This window comes from Synchiropus splendidus, chromosome 1 (assembly GCF_027744825.2).
Source record: "Synchiropus splendidus isolate RoL2022-P1 chromosome 1, RoL_Sspl_1.0, whole genome shotgun sequence".
Classification (NCBI taxonomy): Eukaryota; Metazoa; Chordata; class Actinopteri; order Syngnathiformes; family Callionymidae; genus Synchiropus; species Synchiropus splendidus.
In genome coordinates, this window is record NC_071334.1 from 62750107 (window position 1) to 62771455 (window position 21349).

The following is a 21349-nucleotide window of genomic DNA, read 5'->3' on the forward strand; positions in this document are numbered from 1 at the left end:
GAAGTCATGTCATTGACCTCTCACACAGAGGCACCGCCGCCTGGGTATAAATGACACTTGTAATCTCTAATCTGCCGTAAATGCATCACGATAGAGATTATTTAATCTGGTAACTGATAGAACTCACACTACTAGTATCCCTTTTAGACGTTTTGGATTATAATAAAAGCCAAGGAATGATCAACTAGGGATTTCAGGTCTGTAGCAGACCCGGTGAAAAACTATTAAACTGTTGCAACAATAAACATTAACACATGATTCAGTATAACTGTTATGAAGAGTTTTTATGCCCATATTTATTGAGATAACCACCAAAAAGTTACCATTTGCCTTTTTGTAGAAAAATAAAATTTGTAATCCTAATATCAAAAAACAATTGGCCAATCCACTTTCTGAGACAGAAAAACAACACCAACAATCTTGTTCTTGTTTAAAAAAAAAAAAAAAAAAACATGTATCAATGGCAGCAACAATCCACAAGAGCATGTCCATGCACATGACTTAGGCATTGAACATGATAAACAGACAAAGGCATAGGCAAACGGACCAGAATTTGCTCTGATCATATATCAAACTTTTCTTCACAGATACAATGTCCATTTTCCTCATACTCTTCCCGGGTCACCACCATTTCATCATAGTCTGGACTGTGCGCGAGAAGCTTCCCGCCTTCCCAGGAGTAGCTGATAGGACTGTGGGTCAGGAAAGAACCATATTAGTCTTGGTCTGAAGTTATAGGATAGACGACACTAATTCACAATTGTCTCACTCAATTTGACATAGACAAAATTGTTCCAGTGATGACTTAATTCCCCATGGGTGATTGAGAGATGTACTCACTTTTCAGGAAGAGTGACAGAAACAGGCAGGTGGGCAGGAACAAGAGAGCGTAGCTCTGCCTCCATTCTCTCTCTGAAGCCGGGAAACAAAGTGTTTCCCCCGGTAAGAACAATATTACTATAGAAGTGAGGCTGCATTTCTACACAGACACAAAGACACGTTAAGGAACACAACAGAAATTCATGTAAAAGATGTGTCGACTGTGACCCTCACCCTCTGGCAGAGACTGGACAGAAGCCACAATAGCCTCTGGGATTCCCATCTCCTGGATCCCAATGTCTGAGGGGTGGAACAGAGTTTCTGGGACAGAGAAGCGCTCATTTGTTAATCTAAGGATCTGCTCCCCAGTCTTGTACTTCCCGTTGTACACCATGTCCTCTCGAGCCTGCACAGAGACACGTAAAATATTCAAGATTCAAGTCAACACTGAGACATGAAAACTTTAAAACGAATCACACACCTTACAGAACCCTTTCTTAATGGAGCTGAAATCTGGAAGAACGTAGTCTTTCATCACAGTGTTCTCTTCTCCCTTTAATCTGAACACAGAGTCATATCTTCATTCCCACCATGGGGATTGGTGATAGCAGCACTGATGATGTCATCAGTACTTACTGCGCAACCTCCATGTCCCTATAAAAGTCTTGAGAGACATAGCAGACGTCCTCTTTAACCTGGTTGATAACATGAGTCTCATCCATCACGTGTAACTGTCTGAAAAAACACCAATTGTTCACACTTAACAGTAACTTTTACTGAAGTAGCTGGCAGGCTAGCTGTACTCTCTAGTTGATAGGGAGTTTACCGATAAGATATGATCTCCTTTAGGTGATTGGTCAGTAGTTTGCCTCCAACATTGATCCTGAGGATAAGAGAAGAAGAAGTTATTTTAAAATTGAGGCTTGAGATATGAGACTTCAGTGAGCTCACCTGAGGATGCCTTCCTTCATCTTTTTGCTTCTGCAGTAGGGAGCAACATGTGTGAAAGAAAAGCCACTGTCTACCACCAAACAGCAGAGCTCCGACAGGTGCGTGTGGAAGTAGTGATGGGCACTAAGTGAACCAGCTGAAACAGCAACAATAACAGTTATTAGATGAATCCGTGGATGAGGCTATCCATTAAAATAAGTGTTGGGTGGTCAAAGACAATCAGGATGAGTGTGGTGCTGTATAGACTCGGCCACTTGAGGGCGCCTTGGACTCGCCATTGATTCTGAGTACTGACTGGAACTGGTACTCTTCAAAGAGAATCTCATTCATGGACTCTTGAATTGACGAAAAGTTGAAGTAAGGCTCAGTGATGATGACGCTCGTGTCCGCAAACTCCACCTGCACTCAGGAGTCAGTCAGTCAGTCAGTGGAGGAAACAACTTGGTAGATGATCGTGCAACAGGAGGAAGAGGAAGGTGAACCTTGAACATGTCCTTCCCAAACAAGTGGTCCCACACCTTTCGCTGGACATCCCAGTTGACAAGGTAACCCTGCAGAGACCCAAAGGTTTTAATATTCCAACAAAAGGCCCAAGTATGGGGTAGGAGTCATAGTCACACCTTCTGAAAGGGCAAGATATAGAAGAGTCCAGATGGATCTTTGATCTCATCGAGCTGGTCAGCAGTGAAAGTTTTTAGCCGGGAAGTCTTGGAGCGGAACTGACAGTTTGGGATGATTCTGCCAAACACAAGCAACACGTGATGACACACAAAAGAGAAAGCTCTGATCACTATTGCCAGTCATCCTACTTTGTGGATCTTATAATACAAAAAACACACCAGGTACATTTGAAAATAGATCCGAACCACAGTGAAGGAAGGGCAGAGAGTAGTTAATGGCTTTGTCTGCCACATGAATCCCAGCTTCTAGCGGTGTTTTGGGGGTAGACTACAGTATATTCAACGCCATTGCACTGAATTCAAAAGAACATTTGCTTCACTAGTTTAATTGCAATCGTTTATAGAACAATCCAACCCGAGACGAATAAGACACATTATTTGATTCTCGTGACATGTAAAGAACAGTGGCGCATTTTGTTACGCCGAATGTTTTAAGCGTGACACCGATGTAGTGACTCAACATTATACCGTCGCTATAAAGCAACATTACGGTTTATTCATGCTATACAAAGTACACGTACTACAGAATTTTAGTCACACATATTGCGCTGACTTATTTGTTGTGTACAGTTGTTGGGTAATTGAAGTATAATAACGCTGAGCTGGTACTTGTTTGTGTTGAATGGGCCGCAACTCAAGCGTCAAACCCCACGTGACCCCGTGTACTTACGTGACTGGGTCTTGACTATATCCGATCTTCGCAGTCGCTGCTCCGTTGTCCAAGACTAATGTCGCCATCATCGATCGTTTTTACCAGGACTACTGAGGAAGATAACGTACTATCGAGTCGCGAGAGCCGCCATCACGGTTTGATTCAAACCAATCCGCGCATGCTTGTTATGACACGTGACGTGCTTTCTTCTTCGTCTATTTAATTTGTGAGACTGATAGCCGCCTTCGAGTGGTTGGGAGCGTTCTGAGTAATAACTCCAAAACTATGAAGGTATATCACTTCGTCGACTGTTTATTCTAGATACCCGTAAACCCACTAAGCCTTAAATAAAGTTTCACGACGATACAGATACATTTACTTAGCTGAAAACCGTGTGTGACGTAAGACTGACCCTTTGACACATTTCCTGAGCCTGTCAAGAACCACGTGTTTTGCTTTTCTGTTTATGTGTTTATGGATATAAGTGTTGAAATGTGAAATCATTGACTGCTTTATTTGGTGTGTTTTAACTAGGTTCTATGTCCCTGAAGCATAAATGCTTGCATGCTTAGTACTCATTTTAGTTATATCAGGATTATGATGAAGTGTTTGTTAATAAAGACAAGACAGAGTTTCACTGAGAAAATTTATCAAGCTAACCGTATAAACAGTTTGTATCAGAATCAAGAAATTCACTAGTGATGTCAAACTTTGGCGTTTTACACAAGACACACAACACGAGATGTTGGATGAGGGATGTTCTGAGTTAAGGATCAGGGTTTCGTCTGGGCCGAATCTTCATTTCTGTAAATTTCAGTGAGTATTGCCAACCCGTCCAACTGGACCACTCCACACCGTCAGCATAAGAGGCATGGCCTCCAGCCAAGTACTGCCCATTCAGGTTGGATGTATGGCAGTTCCGGTACCACCATGCGCCCTGGTAATATGAGGCACAGTTATTCTCTGACTGGTCATGGTCGCGGTCCTTGGTGGTGAATCGCATCCCAGAATGCTTCAGAAGGGAGTCACCTGCAGGGGGAACACATGATCGTACGCTTGAGACTACTAGTACCAGTACATGGTACCTCTCCATGACTAAATGACACGTTGTAGTTTCAACAGCTGTGCCAGCATGCACTTTGTTGTCTGATTCTATATATTAGAAAGCATACTGCATTTTCTGCATGAGCTAAGTACTGGTGATTCTTAAAACATCAGAGTAATGGCTGCAGTTCCTTTACTTGGTTGCTTCAATTAGCTTCACTTCACCTCCAATCCCCATCAAGTATTTTCTTTCTTAGCACCTGTTTAGTACGGGATCTACTCTGGACACATCCAGAGTACTTGTGGGTCCTAATTTCCGACAAGTATTCATCTTCAAAACTAAGGTTTATTATTTCTGCTATTTCTAGACGCACATTTTTGTTCTTGGTCCCAGATATCTCACATCAGTATTAGTCTATATGAACATAGGCTCAAGGTCAGGGGTCACTGATGTTGTAGGCACCAGCAGACTAGCTCTTGGACCTGTTTGAAAAATATATTTCTATGTGCTACACATAATTTTGTTTTTGTCGTTACACCATAATTATTGTAAACAGTGGGATCAGTGCCATAAATGAATGTCATTTATTCATCCATAATAATCTTTTTTTTTTTTCAAGTCACAGGAAGCTTGGATGTTCTGCTGCAACATAACTGTTCCTTGATTTATATTCCTTCTGTCTGATTTTAGTCTCTAGGGTTTGTTGTTCAACTCCACTGCTTTGATTTTATTAGAAAGAAGGTGTGTGTTCTTGTACTAGATACTCTTCGGGTACAGTGCATTTTGACAGGACCGTTTTTAAGTTTCCTTTGTTTACTTTACATTCAGTTTTCTGGAGTACTAGTTGTTATACCTGCAGTTCCAGAATACTGATCCACAATCAGTGGGTAGCCATCTTCCTCGGGGTTGACTGAGTCCTGACCGACAGAAAAGTCGGCGTAGTGAGCAAAGGCAGTGGCGTTATCAAAGTCAGCCAAGTCAATCCTCAACTCAAACCCTCCTGATCGGGTCAAGGAGTAGATCCTCTGGAGACCTACCACAGTGAGACATGGAGGCATTAGGACAGTGCATGTGTGTGGACACATCTGGAGGAACAGGTGTCACCTAGCCAATGCTCTCCTGTTGTTTTCCCAAATCCGTCTCTATACGCCTCCCAGCCTCGGAAAAAATTTACTGACCCGTCTTCCCTTCTCTGGATGACCTGAAAACAAACACACCCTGCGAGAATATTTTCCCTGCCACAGTGTATTCTCCTGTGTTTACCGTCCATCCGCCTCCATCTGTCTTCATGTCACAATAAACCCTGAATCCTTCCTCGTCATGTGGTGGGAAAATAGAATAAACCCCATTCTTTGTCCCCCCTGCAGCGATGATGTCCCTGCAGTTGGTCGGCCGCACACCTGAGGACACACCCGCTGTTACCTGTCCGGGCGACTGTCAATGTGGAGGTTAGTCTCACCTCTGTTGTCCCGTTGCAGGTCGCTCTTCAGCCGCCTAAGACTGTCTGTCTCCGTCTGCAGGTGGATGAGCGAGTCGCTGAAGTCTGCGGCCAACTTCATAACAGCCGCGTGTGTATCTGACCACACCTGGGCGGGTGCACGGACACGATTGTAAGTGTGTGGCAGGAGCTCAGTCCATCACACAAACAACAGCAATAGAACAACCACTTAGAAATCAAGATCATTCATCGAGAAAACATGGAAGAAGTCATGAGCGAAAAGATTGTTACAAATATGAATCTCGGTGAATACATGTCTCAGACTACATCAGACTAGCATCACAAAAGCATCCCAACAACAACTCAAATAGAACTGAATCTGACACCTGGCTGTCACTCTTTATCCCGTCCACTTGTTGTTGTAAGTAAGTTTGACCTCTCTTCAGTGAATCGGCCTCAAGCCTCAGACTGTGGGAGTTGCTGGACACGGTGTTCATTTGTTCAGCCATCCTCTTCACCAGGTCTTTCTCACGCCAGTCGTCTTTGTTGTGATTGGTCAGTGCCCGCAGCAGCAAGGTGTGCAGCTCCTCCCAGCGCAGAAAGTTCTGGCTGTGGTCCGGGCAGTTTGGGTCCAAAAAGATACTGATTGGTTCTCCACCTCCAAAACGCGACACAGTCACCAGGGCACCAGTGTTGGTGGGATTAGTGGAGATGACTGGATAGTCGGAGGAGGAGGAGGCTCCCGCCCTGTAACGGTGACAACTTCAGATGGACGAAAGCACCCACATGCGACACTGAAGTAAAACCACATGAGATGCTACTCATGGAGACACATTGAGATGGGACACACACACAGGTGGAGTCACCTGTTGATGAAGGGAAGTTGGAACTCATTCAGGTACAGAATCAGGCCTGTCACCGTGACGACAGCTACGACGGCCAGAAGCGTGATGACAGACCATAATAGGTAGTGGCAGCACTTCTGAACAACACATGGACACAATTAGAAGATTAGTGGTTTCAGTGATTAGGTGTGAATTAATCCCAAATCTGCAGCCTGAGGTCCGACTGATCCGGTTGTTGAGACAAGAATTCCTTCTTTTGTCCAGTCAATGCAATTTAATCTGTGACACCAGCAGTCTGTCATGGTATTATGTACACGCATTTTTTTTACATACATTTGTTTAAATCTCAATTCCAATTCATTTGAACATAATGGTCATAAATATACATTTAATTCTTGTACATTTATTTATTTATTTTCCCTTAATACTGTACTTTGCATTTCAATTTACGAAACATCACCAAATGTGCACGGTTTTATAAGCAGATTTTTTAGCAGCAGATTTAATTACCCTATGTTGCACACCTAAATTCTTTTTGAAACTAGTCAGTAGCCACAATTTTTCCGGGGGAAAAAACAACCTGGATGTGGTTTTCAGTTGGACCACAAGCATGTGTACAAGTATGCATGGTTACCTTGTGTTTCCTTGGTTGTTTACAGTCCAGCTCTGAACTGCTGTTGTTCATGATGGTCCACCTGTCACTCAGCATCCTGCAACACGCACGTTAACACCTAAGAAACTGTCCAACCACGACACCCTCTAACAGCATCAGTCAGTCGCGATTGCACTAACTCCAGCTGATGAGTCTTTAGACTTCTTTAATCCTCACAACCAGAAGCTCCCAACACCCGTAAGTTTTCACTCCAGTGAAATACTTTTCAACAATGTCCTCTCTCACTGTCCGGAAAGCTGGAGCTGCTCACTTTGGTTCCAAATAAATTTTGGGTTTATTGAAACTCATGCTGACCGAGTATGACATTGTGAAGTGAACAAACAAGCCAAACAAAGTTCAGCTACTTTCTCTCTACCCATGATGATAGTAACTGTGAGGAAGCTTTAGAACCACAACATTGCAAAATGTCAATGAAATATTCACTCCTACCTGCCGTTTTGGTGGAGCGCGGCACTGATGAGAGAGTGCTCCTGTGTTGTTGTGAGGAGATTGTCATGGAGGCAGACGGAATGACAGATGAACCTGAGATAATCCGTCTGAAAACTCCAGATTAGCGACACGCATACTGCTCTCTGCGCCCAATGACTCCTAACCCCTCCTTCGATAGATCAATCTCCAAATTAGAGTGACCACGTTTGTACTGAATTCCAGCAATTGATTTTCATTTGTGTTGTGCTTTTTTGGGGGGAAACATTTTCAGGAAGTGCTTTATTGAAATAAAAAAATGCTCAGACATAATGATTGAATCACTGATGTTTTACCTGCAACTCTGTGCAGCATGGATGACAAGTCTGAACTGGACACAGACACATGTGAGGTGCACCTTTTTCTGAAGCGTGACTGAAATTTCTATTCGGAGACGAACATTGGAGAGCAGAATTAAAGCTGATGCAATGTGTTTGGGATTCACTTCATCTGTGGTAAGATGGAGCATGAGCCAGCATGATCAGAGGTACTGGCTGTCGTGTTCGTTGATAACAGGTCGACATAATAATGATAAGCCAACTGTAAAGCTGTAAATCCATTTGACCAATTATAGATAAAACAAATTGAGTCAGAGGTCACAGAGAAGCAGGAATGTCACTGAGCAGAATAACTCCACTTCAGTTTTATAGCTGACTCACTGGACTACAGCAAAAACAAATGCAGTGTCGATTTTAGTTTGTTTGTTGTGCATTTGAATTCATTTGAATCTATGTTGCCTTGGCGACAGTCGCACAATGCATTCTTACACAACTATAAATGAATTTGTTTGTGACATGATAAAATAATCTGAAGAGAATCATTCAAGTTCAGGCAGATGAAGGTCTCCAGATAAGCTGTTACACAAAGGAGGTGCAAAGTCCAGACCTGAGCGGTGACAAAAACCTGTGTGACAGCAGGAGCAGCAGTCCGCGGGCTGGAGACTGGAAATGCAGGCGATCATTACAAGGAACGGGGTGGAAACGCCGGAGCCGCTGAAGGCCACCGTCACCGGTCAGATTCTATGTCAACCACTTCTATTACTTATCTGTGATGTAATGTCAAGATGAATTGTTTCAAAAACCCATTTGTCGCCAGGCGGCGTGGGCGATCGTGATGGTTGGTCAGAGTAGTTACTTGTTTCAGCCTGGCTAGGATCCTAACTAGTCTACAGTGCGACCACTGATTTGTGTTTTATGATCGCCGTCTTCAAATGAAAGCTCAGTTTATTCAGATTTAATTTGAATTATTGCTGGCTGCTATGAACATCTTTAAAATTATTAATCGTGTTTCCATGTTACTGTGGTGGCATGTCGTCGCCTGACTGAGGGGTGATCACAAACAGAGACAAATAGGAATCAGATAAAACGTTTAATGTTATGAAATGAAAAAAAGTGAAATTACTGGAGTGAAGGTTTCAGAACACACGGAAATAGGTGAATCAATTACCTGATCAATTCTTCTTCCTAGAACTAATTGATTGTTAGAGAGCAAAGTTGACTCAACCCTTCTTCCTGTCTGTCAGGCTCGCTGCCGTCATGGCTGCAGGGGGTTCTGATCCGGAATGGTCCGGGTAAGTTCTCTGTGGGCGACTCCAAGTACAACCACTGGTTTGACGGGATGTCGCTGCTGCACAGCTTCACCTTCACGCACGGTGAGTCGACCTGCCGTGACATCACCATCTCCTGACTCCTTTGATCCCTTTCATCAATTCATTCTCCGTCTGTGGATGGTCAAATGATCCCTCTGACTCTGGCTCCCTGCTCCAGGCGAAGTCATCTACAGGAGCCAGTTTTTGAAGAGCAAAACGTACCAGAGGAACATGAAAGCCAACCGCATCGTGGTGTCGGAATTCGGAACTATGATCTACCCTGACCCATGCAAGAACATCTTCTCCAGGTGTGTCTGCGTCAGACTTTATGGTCCACATATTGTGTGTCAGTCGTAGAGCTCTGCTATCACCCCGTCCTCTTAAGTCAACTGGTTATCATAAATGTTGCTGCCAACTATTTCCAAACCTTCAATAAACCATGGTCAACATAACCTGGAACATCTGATAAGAGAGGCATCACGTCGGTGCCAGCCGTTGCCACAAGAGATACCTCTGTGAGAAGAACAAGACTGGGACTCAGAGATGACTTTTGTCCCTGTTCCTACTCAAAGAGGTCCCTCCACTTCGCTCCAACAGTTTCACCACATGATTTAGGAACAGATTTGAACAAAACCACATCATCTTTGGCTGACAGGAGTGTGACTGAAGCGCTTCCCTCAGTGATGTGGACAAATGTGCAGACAGTTGAGTGAATTGGATTCAGTGTGGCATGGAGACCTTAGCAGACAAAGTTTTGGAGACCAGATGGTTCGGATATGTTGGATGTGGAGATGGAGGTATGAGGTCAAAAGAGAAGAAGAAGATAACCAGTGCTGTTTTGGGATGTGATAAACAAGGATGCGGGAAAGATCCAAGAATCCATGAATCCATGGACACAATTGTCGACCATAAAAAAAATGTTGGTTAGAATGTTGTTAGCTTGTGCCTCGCCTGGGACACTGCAGCCGAGAGGAATGTGTTTCGGACATTTTCATGTGCTTGCTCCAGGTTCTTCACTCACCTGAGCAACGTGATCCCCGACTTCACCGACAACAACTTGATCAACGTCATTCGTTATGGCCGCGACTACTACGCGTCCTCTGAGGTGAACTACATGAACCAGATTGACCCGGCTACCTTGGACACAGTCGGCAGGGTAAACTCATCCGCCCGAGAAAGTTGTGGAGCTTTTTTAGAAAACAAAAAACGGTTTTGCAGGTCAACTACCGGAATCACATTGCCTTGAACCTGGCAACGGCTCATCCACACTACGACCAGGAGGGAAACACGTACAACATGGGCACCGCAGTCATTGGACTGGGACCCCCCAAGTACCTCATCTTCAAGATCCCGGCCGACCCATCTGGTACAAACCGTCTTACCCGGGCGATCTAAGAGTGACCACTGTAACCAGGTCAACAGTTTAGAGTGTCAGCGGTAACCCCTGGTATGACTCTCTGCAGATGCAAACAAGTCGGCCCTCAAAGATGTGCAGCATGTCTCTTCATTCCCCTTTCGTTCCCGCCGTTTCCCAAGCTACTTCCACAGCTTTGGAATGACCGAAAACTACATTGTGTTTGTGGAGCAGCCGTTCAAGCTGGATGTGCTCAAGTTAGCCACCGCCTACTTCAGGGATACCCACTGGGGGGCGTGTCTGAAGTTTGACAAGGGTGACATTGTAAGTGACAGTGGGTCGAGTCACACTGCAGCCAGCTAACAGTCACCCACTGTGGTCTCCACTCAGACCGTCTTTAACATCATCGACAAGAAGTCAGGGAAACGGAGCGCGACTACCTTCTGCGGCGACGCCCTGGTGGTCTTCCACCACATCAACGCCTATGAGGAAGCGGGCCATGTGGTGGTGGATCTCATCAGCTACAAGGACAGCAACTTGTACGACATGTTCTACTTACACAACCTCAGACAAGAAACAAAAGACTTCATAGAAGACGCCTCACAGTTTTCTCCCCCGACCTGCCAGCGATTTGTTCTGCCGCTGCAGTCACACCAGGTAACCCCAGCACTGCACTGCATGGTGTTTCCTCAGGCGTCATGAGAATCTCAATCACGCACCGCAGGAATCTCCTCGGGGAGTCAATTTGGTGACCTTGACAGACACGACTGCAGAGGCTGTAATGAGAGAGGATGGAACCATTCATTGCCGCCCCGAAACGCTGTTCTCAGGTTTGACTCTAGAGACACCGCTGCGCTATTCAAACCTTCGGTGTCACCAGCATGACGGCCACGTGTCTCCACAGGTCTGGAGCTGCCCAACATTAACTACAAATACAGTGGTAAGAAGTACCGCTACTTCTACGGCTCCCGTATGGAATGGTCACCACATCCAAACAAGGTAGTGTGGACAAAATGATGATGGTGATTTCTTTGATCATGATCAGTCAGTTGAAGAATCAAGTCTTCTAAAAAGGCATGCAACTGTCCCTCTACTGGCCATTGGAAGTATTGCTTTTACAGCCAGACACTTGCTTCACAACTCATGACCAGACTAATCCAGACTTTCTCGATTTAATTTGAGGGGAGCCCAGCACCATGAAAAAAACGTTTCTTTTTTAAACACAGATCGCCAAGTTTGACATTGTGACAAAGACCTGTCAGCAGTGGCAGCAGGACAATTGTTTCCCATCAGAGCCAGTGTTTGTGGCATCACCTGATGCACAGGAGGAGGATGATGGTGAGTCCTGACTGCACCTCCATTAGATTAGACGACTACCTCACAGTGTTCTGACTTCTTTAAATCCACAGGTGTCCTCCTGTCATCTATTGTTTCTCCTGACCCAAATATTCTTCCATTCATGCTGGTGCTCGACGCCAAAAACATGAAAGAGATCGCCCGAGCCACCATCCCAGCCCAGGTTCATATTGACCTTCACGGAGTTTTCATTCCTGCAGACCACTGACCAACCAGATGGACATATCACCAAGCACTAGGTTTATTTCATCCTGCCCAAGAGCACTTATTACATTATTATTTATAATTATTTTGTGTAAATACATGAAGTGGAAAAATAAAAATGTCAATATTTATTTGCAACCTTTGAGATAAATTTCACACAAATCATTTAGACATAATCAATTAAATAAAATCCAGGATACAGCTACAGTTGCTTGAAGCAAAACCAACTGATTGAGCTAAAAACGGTCGCTTTCAACTCAGATTGACTCAAGTCGACTTCTTCAGGTTTCAGTCTAATTGATTAGTGAAGTCCAGGTCACAACTTCATCATGTGCTCTCTGAGTGCCTCCTCCACTCATCCGGATGGTCGGATGTTTTTCATGTCACGTTTCAGAAGTGTCTTATGATGTATTGCTCTTAACTATTTTTAGAGACTTTCACACAGCTCCAAACCTCAAAGTCCATTTTCACTTTTACCTTTGACAGTTTCCGTCACGATGTGTTGGCACAACACTGTTATTCTGCTGCTTGTGTCGTATCAAGAGCTATTCACTCACTCAACCCTCTGAGTTACATTCTCAGTTACGCTGCTGAGGATTGCATCTGACAAGCCCCACCAGCCAAGCGTGTGAAGCGTGTGGGCTACAGAAGAACAGAGCATCACAAGCCCAGTCATTCAAGCCCGAGTGAGCAGGAATTACTTAACGTAACGTGTACTGCAATATCATAGGCAAATGCACAGCTTATAGAGGTGTATTCATTTAAAACCAAACCCAGAAATTATCTTTGTTGATTAAAACAGTCCTGATCCACAAAAAAATCTTAAAAGCAAACCAATTGTTTTAGAACTGTTGATGGTTTAATGTTGTTTTCATCTGCAGGGTACTTGATGAAATATGACATGAAATTTCTGCAGAAAAACAACATTTGGAAAAGAGTTCAGATTCTGCGTCCATCGTCCACCATGGCAGAAAAACGTCCCCCACCGTAAACATGGTGCGGTGGAAAGCGGGGCAGGTTTGACCCGGTCTGAGGCAGCGGCCACACAGGAGATGTCAAACGTCCGTAAGGCTCTCAGATAATCTCAAAGGTTCTCTTCAGCTCCACAATGAGCTGCCAGTCCGACTTTGTCATCTCTTCCCTGAACCAGTTCTTCAGCGCGTCAATAGACGTCCGTGTGATCTGTTCAAGAACACAAAGAGGAAGTCAGCATCTTCCACACATGATCGTATCAACTCAATCAATGAATTTGAACGAAAGCTTCTCGCTCATAAGAGGTCCATCGTCGGAGCCAGCACGGGCACCAGCACAACAGAACTGCTGATCACACAGCAGATCAACAAAAGGATCGAGCAAACAAAGGTTAATCTCCACGCACCAAAGCCAACCACATTCCACCCCTGTTTATGTGTGTGCCTCTTTACCTTGCTGACAATAATGTCAGTGGCTTCAAAATGCCGTCCGTACATCTTGGGTGCCTCTCCGGGAATGGGCTCGATCTTCACACAGATTTCCTGTCCTTTCTTAGCCACGTCCACAGGCTTGTGATTTATCTCGATGCTGGTTACTACGCCGATGTCCACGAACTGTTGGTAAACATGGTTACACGTCAGCAGACTGCCACACTGTTACACACGCAGACGGGGGGCGACACTCACTCCTTTGCTGGGCACACAGAGTGGCGTGCCTTGCCGAAGGATGCCGGCCTCCACGGAAACACCCATGACGATGGGATCTCTGGAGTTGAAGATAAACTGAGGAAGGACTTTGATTTTGGCAGGAAACACAGCCACATGTCTAGGGTGGAATAAGATTGAAACCATGAGCTTAGGATCACATGACCAGAGTCACAAGGAGGTCATGCCATACTTGAACTCTTCTTGTTTGGCCTTCCTGTAGTCTTCTCTGTATTTGGTGAAAGCGTCAAACAAGTGGTAGATGATTTCCGCAGAGAAGATTCGGACACCCAAACTATCTGCCATTTCCTGACTGTCCCGCTCCACCTTCACATCAAACGCCAGTATGACAGCAAACCTGTACGTCACAGTTGCCGCCTCAGTCAGTACAACAGCCATCATCTGCTATTATTCAACTGAACTTGATTTAAAAGCAAAGTGAACCAGCGTCTTGGGAAAAAAGGTGGAAGTTCACATACTGTGGGTCGTGCTCTAACATGGTGGATGCCTTCATCACATCCTTCTTGTGAACCGGTCCAATGTTGATACCCGCGTACTGAAACAAACACGCACTCTTAGCACCTAGAGCAAATGAAGGACGGCTGACGAGGACAAAGACTTACGGGGACTTTGGATGTTCTGAGGAACTCCAGCAGAGCTTCCAAGGATCCCAATGTAGATGCTTGAACATAAACACCTTTCTCCTCCAGCTTGATCGAACTGAGGGTCTGCTTGAGCTCCCTGATCAGCTCGTCCTGGAGAAACAACCAGACCCAGTCAAGGAACCGGACCCACCGGGTCAACATTGTGCGTGACTGTGCGTGTGAAAGATAAATTGGTTTATCTATTCTTGTGACGACCAGTTCTGAGAATAACACATTTGGCTTAGTTTGGCCGCCCCTAAGAGAGTTAAGCCTAAATATGAGGATTAAAACATCAAAATAACTAGGTCATTATACTTGGGTTTAAGTTTGGTTAAGGTTAGCCATGTGTTATGGAGGGTTAGGTTTAGGGCGGGAGGCTGGGTAAAGGGCTATGGACATGAGAAACCTCACAATGTCGTGTGCATGTGTGTTACCCTGAGCACGGGGATCTCATCATCGTGGTGGGCCACCAGCAGGGGGAGTCCTGCTAGTGTCTTCTCCAGGTCTTTACCCAGGATCTTGACTCCCTGGGAGGTCGACACCTCCTTGTGCTTTTCGTACTGGTTCTGTCAAACAAGTACAGCACATGTTTAAGTCATCTCGTCGCACGCGTAACATCTCCACCCTTCGGCCAAACGCACCTTTACACGCAGCTCCTTCAGCGGCGGTGGCAGCAGGAGCCCTCTAATCTGGGTGACGATGGGACCCTCGACTCCGGGGACTATGATGGTCTCTCCCTCCCGCAGTCGTCCATTGATGAGGATCACGTCGATGGTGGTGCCCATTCCTGGCAGAGCTTTCACCTGTGAGTCATGTGATCATGTTAGCTACTTCACCGACTCCAGAAAATGTTTTTCCACGCCACGAAACAGGACACACATTACCTCCATCACTTGTGCACGGAGCTCATCACAATGAGCCAGCCTCTTCGACAGCAGCGTCTGAGTCAGCTCCACCAGCAGGGCGATCAGGTTTCCCATCCCGTCCCCACTGTGGGCCGAGGTAGGCACTAAGGACAAAAACGTGCGAGGGTCTTTGTTCTCATGGAAGAGGGCAGCATTAAGACCCTGAGAGACAAAACACTTGTCAGTCAGTGACTGTTTGAAGGCGACAAATGACCTCAGTGTTTTGGTTCCAACAAAGAGAATTTGTGGGAATAAAACTGAGTCAACCTCTCATATTTGGGAAAATAAGAATAAGAAACACCTGCTGGGCGAATTCTACAATGACTGCCTTGGTCCGCTCGTCAAACTCGTCCTTGGTATTTTTCTTCTGCTTCTTCAGTGTGGCCACCACATCTGTCTCTGGGCTCTTCTTCCAGTCGTACAGACGGTCAATCTGAATGGGAAAAAAGGGGTGAGACACGAATGAGTGAGACAGATGGGCAGACAGACAAGCAGGAGTGAAGATGCTGTCCGACCTTGTTGAGGGCGACCACGAAAGGGCACTTCTTCTCCTTCAGCAAGTTGATGGATTCGATGGTTTGCGGCTCCAGACCGTGCATGATGTCCACCACCAGGACTGCAATGTCACATAGAGAGCTGCCTCTGTTCCTCAGGTTACTGTAGAAGACAGTCAGTGTCAGGTGAGACTCGACAACAGTGACAAGGTGGAGTTTCGAGATCTGAGAACGTGTGCTTTCATTTTGTTTGTTTGTTTTTTTTTGACATTTCAGACATTTCAGAAAGGTCTTATTGTATAAGCCTGTTAAGGCAAAGGGAAATATGTCCAAGACACACAGCAATGGTTGTTTGTGTTACCTGAAGGACTCGTGACCAGGAGTGTCAATGATCAACATGCCAGGAATCTTCAGAGAATCTTTGTCAAACTGCACAAGAAACAACATATTACATGAGGGACAAGAAACAGACGCTGACTGTGTGTGTGTGTGTGATGGACATACATTTTTCACCATTCGCGTCTGCTCCTCTATTGTCTCCTTTGGGACATTTGTGGCCCCGATCTGTTGTGTGATGCCTCCAGCCTCACCATCCTGCACGTTGGTGCGTCTGAGCTGTTTGGCAGATATTTTAAGAGATGATTGACAGCTAGATAGTGGAGAACGATTTAAGCTTTAAGCAACAAACTCACCTTGTCCAGAATCTTCGTCTTCCCAGTGTCGACGTGACCGAGAACACAGACCACTGGAGCTCTCAACTTGTCCAAATTGATGTTTTTTATGTTTTCTGCCCTCCGTTTCTGTGACAACACACACTCAGTGACGTAGAAAATATGGACAGCATGAGGGGGTGGGGGCAGCTCACCTCGATCCGCCGCTTGGCTCGGTCATATAGCCTCTCCTCCTTCGTCCTGCCATCGTCACTATCGCTGCTGCTGTCGTCACTCTCCACGGGCTTCTTCTTTGATACCTGGACCGGCACAGCTGGCTTCTGTTCCACCTCTTCCTCCTCCTCATCTTCCTCTTCTTCATCATCTTCTTCCTCTTCCTCCTCATCTTCCTCCTCATCTTCACTGGCAGCAGACGGAGGTGCCACAGCAGCCTCCTCTTTGACTTCGATGAGGACTTTCTTCACCTCTGTAAAAGTTGTCCACATGCTGTTTCGTCTCCGTGACAACAACTACTGTTGGCCCCTCCCACACTATCTTACCTCGGTCCTCGTCACTGGCGATGGCCTCCCAGTCGTCCACAGCATCTTGCTTCACCTCTAGAACACAGTGAACAAACCATTCATGTCATACCTGATGAAATCGAACCTCCCCTCTCACCTCCTAACTCACCTTTCTCTGGCAGTGTCACTTCTACACTTGTTACTATGGGCTCTGGAGTCTCTGAAACGTGGGAGGCAACCTCTGACGTTTCTGGCAAAATGAAGTTGGAAACATCTCAATAAAACATCACAACAACTGCCTGAGTCTCATTACAGAACGTGAATTAATCACCTTCTGGGGTTTGAACTGTGGGCTTCTTCTTCCTCTTGTCTCCATAAACAGGCTTTTTCTTTGGCATTGAGTCTTTGGATGGCACCTCCACACCTAAAAACAAAGCACCTTGAGTTTCTCCATCTGACTTCACCACGCTCCTCCGGGCATCTGTTCTCACCCTGGGCCTGTAGCGCCTTCAGCGTAGCTTCGGCTCGAGCACGCGCCTCTCTCTGAGCCTTGGTCAGCAGCTTGCCCTCCTTCTTCAGGCGCTCTTTTCGCTCCTTCTCCTTCTGCTTCCTCTTCTCCTTCCTCTCCTTCTCCAGTCGCTCCTGGCCCACAAGCACATGCGTCAGCTCACAGATGAAGGATGGTGGTGACCAGGGGTCTTGTGTTGTACCTGCTCCAGCCTTTGCTGCTCCAGCTCCTCAAGCCTCTTCTGCCTCTCCTCCTCCTCCCTCCTGGCCCGCTCCTCTTCCTGTCAGGAATAAAAGCATAAAACTATAGTCTAAGCCTACATATTGAGTATAAGGATAAATCCCCACAGTCACACACGCTCTGTTTCATGCTCACCTCCTTCATGCGTGCAAGCGCCTCCTGCATGGCCTTCACCGTGGCCTTGCTGGGTCCCTTTTTCTTCTCCTTCTCTTCCTTCTCATTCTTCTTCTTTTTCTTATCTTTCTTCTTTTTGTCTCCATCATTGTCATCTGAACACAGATGAGATGTCAACACTCACATTCGCTGGTATATGAACATGAAAACCAAAGGATCTCACCATCTCCCGCTAATTCCATGTCCTCTTGCTCTACAGGCGCAGCAGCAGGTTCTGGGGCCGGTTCAGGGGCCGGTTCTGAAGGAGGCTGGCTGGGCTTTGCCTCTGCTTTCTTGGACTCCTCCTTTTTCTTCTGCTTCAGTCTTTCCTCTTCTCTTTTCTTCTTCTCACGCTCCTTCTTCTCCGCCTTCTTCTGTGCAGCCGTCTTGATCTTGAACTCTCCGCCGTCATCATCATCATCATCATCCTCATCCTCACTTTTGGCCACCTTTAGCTTTTCCTTCTTTTTTTTCCGGTCCCTTTTAGAGGAGAATTCCTCATCATCTGATTCAAACTCATTTTTTGAAACTGGAGCATTCTCTGCATCCTGAAGGGTCACAGTTTTATCTTTGTGGTCGCTGTCCGACTCCCTCGGTACAGATTGAGGAGCCTGGATTGAACATGTTTAACAAAAGTCATTGTGAACACAAAGAAACACAAACTATAGAAACATGCACAAAGTGGACGAACTCAAACCTTCTGTTTAAGGTCATCATTATTGTCTTCCTCATCATCAGCAGTCTTTTTGCCTCCCTTCTTCTTCTTCTTCTCTGTTCGAGTGGGCTCAGAACTCACTTCCACCTCTGTGATGTCATCCTTCTGCAAACATTCATTTTATATCATACCACAGCATCAACACAACATGAGGAGCGAACAAAAACAAATACAGCTAAGTAGTTGGTAGGAGCTGAGCAGTCAAGATCAGATCACACTGAGACCCAGACCAAAACAAAACTACTTATTAGTTCCACAGAAAGCATTTCAGCTCTTGAATTATCTTTAATAAAAATCTACAGCTTCTTTTGCGGTAAAAAATAAATGTGTGAATCTGGCTTGGTCTTGACTGCAACAGAGTCTAACATTCTTAAACTGAGTCAAGAGCATTCCCGAGTGTCACTTATTGCTGAAATGGCAACAGTGAAAAGTAACAAACATTTCACGCTAGTGACCTGATCATTCACTGGTAACTAAATGTTTGCGGAACAATAGCAATCACAGTGAAGTTACCTTTATTCCTCCTTGAGTCTCCAAACTTAACTCCTCTAATTCCTTCAGGATGTCATCCTCACTGATACAAAGCAAAACATACAAACAAAATTAGGCATAAAAATCTTAGCAAGTTGGTATCAACATTGAACATACTCATAAGCATCTTTCTTGGCTGCTTTCTTGTTTTTCTTTCCTTTTGTCTCTTTAGATGATCCAGCTCCTTCAATCTCAGCTGCCAGTGCATCGATGTCAACATCACCCCTATACATGTCAAGAAAAACCACAACAGCAATTTGTTACCAATCAACCCTTCATGTTTATCAAGCATGGTACTTGAATAACATTACACAGCGATTAAACTCTAAGAAATTTGTAATAGTAAACAATAAATCTGTTGCCAGATGGACATTTAGCTTCAACTTCACGTGCTTAAAATGTATAGAAACTTGAGCTAATGGTAACAAAACTAGTGGGCCAGTTAGAAGCCAAGGTTATGAGATTAGATAATACTGTCCTTACAGACTTGTCGACATTACTCAGTAGATGAGTAATATAGAATGAATATACATTTTAAATGTTTAAAGATGTGCCACGACAAAAACAACTGGATACTTTCTGAGTCATATGGTTGCACAAACGGTGGATGCTGGTATGAAAAGGGAAATCATATAATTTACAATTAAATACAACAAATTTCGTGGATGGTTGAAATATTTTGAATCCAGTATCAACACTGCGAGTGACATTTTTTCCATTCAAAGCTTGTCGATTGTCTATTAAGATAATACTCTTCAATAAGTTGAACTAGCAACGTAGCCGCCTGCTATGCTAACTTGTTCCCAGGCGGAAAAGCTTTCGGTCTCACACATTTACGCATGTCTCCAACTGGACCTCTATGGTCCGACAGGGCACCACAGTTGCCCGGTTACATGGGTTGAAAGATTCATCGCAGAAAATAACAATAAAAGGGAACGGTTGCAGCAGCCGGCCGACTCGTGGTTAGCATCAGATAGCGTGACCAACAGCAGTTGGTTCCTACGTGCCCTCGGCTAAATGGAGAACCACTAAAAGTATTACAGGGTTGAACAGCATTCAGTTCGTGTGAATGACTGGGCCTTATATGCTATTTGAGCGAGGGTTAGGTACCTGTCATCCCCACTTTTCTTCTGTTTCTTTCCCATCGTGCCACTGTTAGAGCTTCTTCGCTGTACCTCTGCCGAGTCTGCTCACGGATGACAAAGATGGTCTGTGTACCGGTCAAAGACAGGAGGTCCCACTCCAGAGTAAGTCCCAATCACATTGACTTCTGATCACATAGTCAAAACCGGAAGACCCCTTTACAATGCTCAATGGGACTTTCAATAGAACAAAAGTTCACCATTCAGATTATTTCATTTGGGACAATCTCAATACTAGCAGCAATTTGTTTCAGTGGAATGAGGAGGTTGCCGAACCAAACTTGCGGAAACGCAGCCCAAAATAGCATGGACAACTAGAATTTTAACTGTGGAAGGTGGCCGATTCAATAGCGTCACAAATCTATGAGGCGATTTGTAACTCCATGTTAGAGTTGGGAGCTATCCCTTCCAAAACAAACAGAGAGATACATCTTCCCACACAACACAATCGCAGTTACAACGTGGTAGTGAGACAAAACGCACATGCGTAAATCAGACGACGCGCACCATTCATGTGTACGAGCTGCTTCAAAATGTGACACGCTTTTAAATGTCTATTTATTTTATTTTCTATCTTCCTGATGCTATGGCCACTGTGTCCCATGTAGAGGGAGCGTGAATTTCACCATGCATTTTAACATTATTAAAATAATCAAAAACTTCAACGTGGCCTTAGCATTGTTTTGGGCCAACATTTAATGTGAGATCTTTGGTCTCTGGTTGATCTCGCTTCCTACACTACATCTAGCATCATCGTGGGCATCAGCTAAGAGGTTGGTGTTGTCCAGCTTGTCCAGTAATCATGGTATTCATTCTCTCATTGGCCATCAATTGCTTATTTTATTTAATTTACACGGTGCATTCACTGCAATGCATATGTTGACGTGACTGAAAAAAAATCCACAATACAGATTAAACAAGAATATGGTGTATGGTCTTAAATTAAATTATAATTGCCTTATTTTAAAGTTTTAATTGAGGCTTAACCTTGTGAGGACCAGTCATCAGCTTCCCATAAGGACGTGTTTCCAAGAATTGGTCCCACCATAGTTGCTAGCAGGTCACACACAAACACTCAGAATTGTCCCACTATAGTTGCG

At 45.0% G+C, this 21349-nt stretch overlaps 4 protein-coding genes across 12 annotated transcripts; 1 reads left to right on the forward strand and 3 right to left on the reverse strand.

Moving 5' to 3' along the window:
- Positions 1 to 265: 265 nt before the first annotated feature.
- On the reverse strand, positions 266 to 3288 carry actr6 (actin related protein 6). The gene is made up of 11 exons (XM_053854069.1): positions 3121 to 3288; positions 2391 to 2508; positions 2253 to 2321; positions 2046 to 2169; positions 1771 to 1906; positions 1646 to 1702; positions 1456 to 1554; positions 1301 to 1379; positions 1054 to 1225; positions 841 to 979; positions 266 to 692 (listed from the first exon to the last, which is right to left on the reverse strand). Exons 1-11 carry the CDS (start codon positions 3189 to 3191, stop codon positions 563 to 565), a joined length of 1194 nt encoding a protein of 397 aa, XP_053710044.1. The 5' UTR covers positions 3192 to 3288; the 3' UTR covers positions 266 to 562.
- On the forward strand, positions 3164 to 12862 carry bco1l (beta-carotene oxygenase 1, like). Of its 9 annotated transcripts, none has more exons than XM_053854059.1 (15): positions 3164 to 3393; positions 5515 to 5595; positions 5668 to 5757; positions 7881 to 7920; positions 8486 to 8579; positions 9091 to 9219; positions 9335 to 9464; positions 10165 to 10312; positions 10375 to 10522; positions 10620 to 10834; positions 10901 to 11167; positions 11235 to 11340; positions 11415 to 11509; positions 11737 to 11848; positions 11920 to 12862. In XM_053854059.1, the coding sequence occupies exons 2-15, from the start codon at positions 5588 to 5590 to the stop codon at positions 12072 to 12074; spliced, it is 1737 nt and encodes a 578-aa protein (XP_053710034.1). In that variant the 5' UTR covers positions 3164 to 3393; positions 5515 to 5587; the 3' UTR covers positions 12075 to 12862. The 9 variants fall into 9 exon arrangements, with proteins under 9 accessions (XP_053710034.1, XP_053710035.1, XP_053710037.1 ...); XM_053854060.1 differs by having other exon boundaries at positions 3166 to 3393; positions 7881 to 7915; positions 8483 to 8579; positions 11920 to 12860; XM_053854062.1 differs by having other exon boundaries at positions 3166 to 3393; positions 7881 to 7915; positions 11920 to 12860.
- On the reverse strand, positions 3735 to 5963 carry LOC128752646 (fibrinogen C domain-containing protein 1-like). The gene is made up of 5 exons (XM_053854072.1): positions 5607 to 5963; positions 5411 to 5547; positions 5252 to 5348; positions 5001 to 5180; positions 3735 to 4131 (listed from the first exon to the last, which is right to left on the reverse strand). The coding sequence occupies exons 1-5, from the start codon at positions 5704 to 5706 to the stop codon at positions 3869 to 3871; spliced, it is 777 nt and encodes a 258-aa protein (XP_053710047.1). The 5' UTR covers positions 5707 to 5963; the 3' UTR covers positions 3735 to 3868.
- Positions 12097 to 20341, reverse strand: eif5b (eukaryotic translation initiation factor 5B). Its single transcript, XM_053854052.1, has 26 exons — positions 20218 to 20341; positions 19225 to 19332; positions 19090 to 19150; positions 18559 to 18681; positions 18046 to 18472; positions 17844 to 17977; positions 17671 to 17748; positions 17452 to 17602; positions 17292 to 17384; positions 17130 to 17210; positions 17000 to 17056; positions 16655 to 16926; positions 16482 to 16589; positions 16294 to 16404; positions 16151 to 16218; positions 15811 to 15952; positions 15597 to 15728; positions 15275 to 15457; positions 15032 to 15193; positions 14825 to 14956; positions 14370 to 14501; positions 14226 to 14302; positions 13940 to 14104; positions 13729 to 13867; positions 13495 to 13656; positions 12097 to 13252 (listed from the first exon to the last, which is right to left on the reverse strand). Exons 1-26 carry the CDS (start codon positions 20250 to 20252, stop codon positions 13145 to 13147), a joined length of 3441 nt encoding a protein of 1146 aa, XP_053710027.1. The 5' UTR covers positions 20253 to 20341; the 3' UTR covers positions 12097 to 13144.
- Positions 20342 to 21349: the final 1008 nt, after the last annotated feature.

What these genes read in the sequence shown, in the direction of transcription:
- actr6 (XM_053854069.1), bottom strand. Translation starts at nt 3,191, where the DNA reads ATGATGGCGACATTAGTCTTGGACAACGGAGCAGCGACTGCGAAGATC. An exon ending in TTAAGAAAGGGTTCTGTAAG is followed by an intron (nt 1,226 to 1,300) that starts GTGTGTGATTCG and finishes GTCTCTGTGCAG; the next exon opens with GCTCGAGAGGACATGGTGTA. An exon ending in TGTCCAGTCTCTGCCAGAGG is followed by an intron (nt 980 to 1,053) that starts GTGAGGGTCACA and finishes GTGTCTGTGTAG; the next exon opens with AAATGCAGCCTCACTTCTAT.
- bco1l (XM_053854059.1), top strand. An exon ending in CAGCTTCACCTTCACGCACG is followed by an intron (nt 9,220 to 9,334) that starts GTGAGTCGACCT and finishes TCCCTGCTCCAG; the next exon opens with GCGAAGTCATCTACAGGAGC. An exon ending in TGCACAGGAGGAGGATGATG is followed by an intron (nt 11,849 to 11,919) that starts GTGAGTCCTGAC and finishes TTAAATCCACAG; the next exon opens with GTGTCCTCCTGTCATCTATT.
- LOC128752646 (XM_053854072.1), bottom strand. Translation starts at nt 5,706, where the DNA reads ATGAAGTTGGCCGCAGACTTCAGCGACTCGCTCATCCACCTGCAGACG. An exon ending in CAGATGGAGGCGGATGGACG is followed by an intron (nt 5,349 to 5,410) that starts GTAAACACAGGA and finishes GTTTGTTTTCAG; the next exon opens with GTCATCCAGAGAAGGGAAGA. An exon ending in TCAGTATTCTGGAACTGCAG is followed by an intron (nt 4,132 to 5,000) that starts GTATAACAACTA and finishes TTCCCCCTGCAG; the next exon opens with GTGACTCCCTTCTGAAGCAT.
- eif5b (XM_053854052.1), bottom strand. Translation starts at nt 20,252, where the DNA reads ATGGGAAAGAAACAGAAGAAAAGTGGGGATGACAG. An exon ending in TGAAGGAGCTGCGTGTAAAG is followed by an intron (nt 14,957 to 15,031) that starts GTGCGTTTGGCC and finishes CTTGTTTGACAG; the next exon opens with AACCAGTACGAAAAGCACAA. An exon ending in TCTGTGTGCCCAGCAAAGGA is followed by an intron (nt 13,657 to 13,728) that starts GTGAGTGTCGCC and finishes GTTTACCAACAG; the next exon opens with TTCGTGGACATCGGCGTAGT.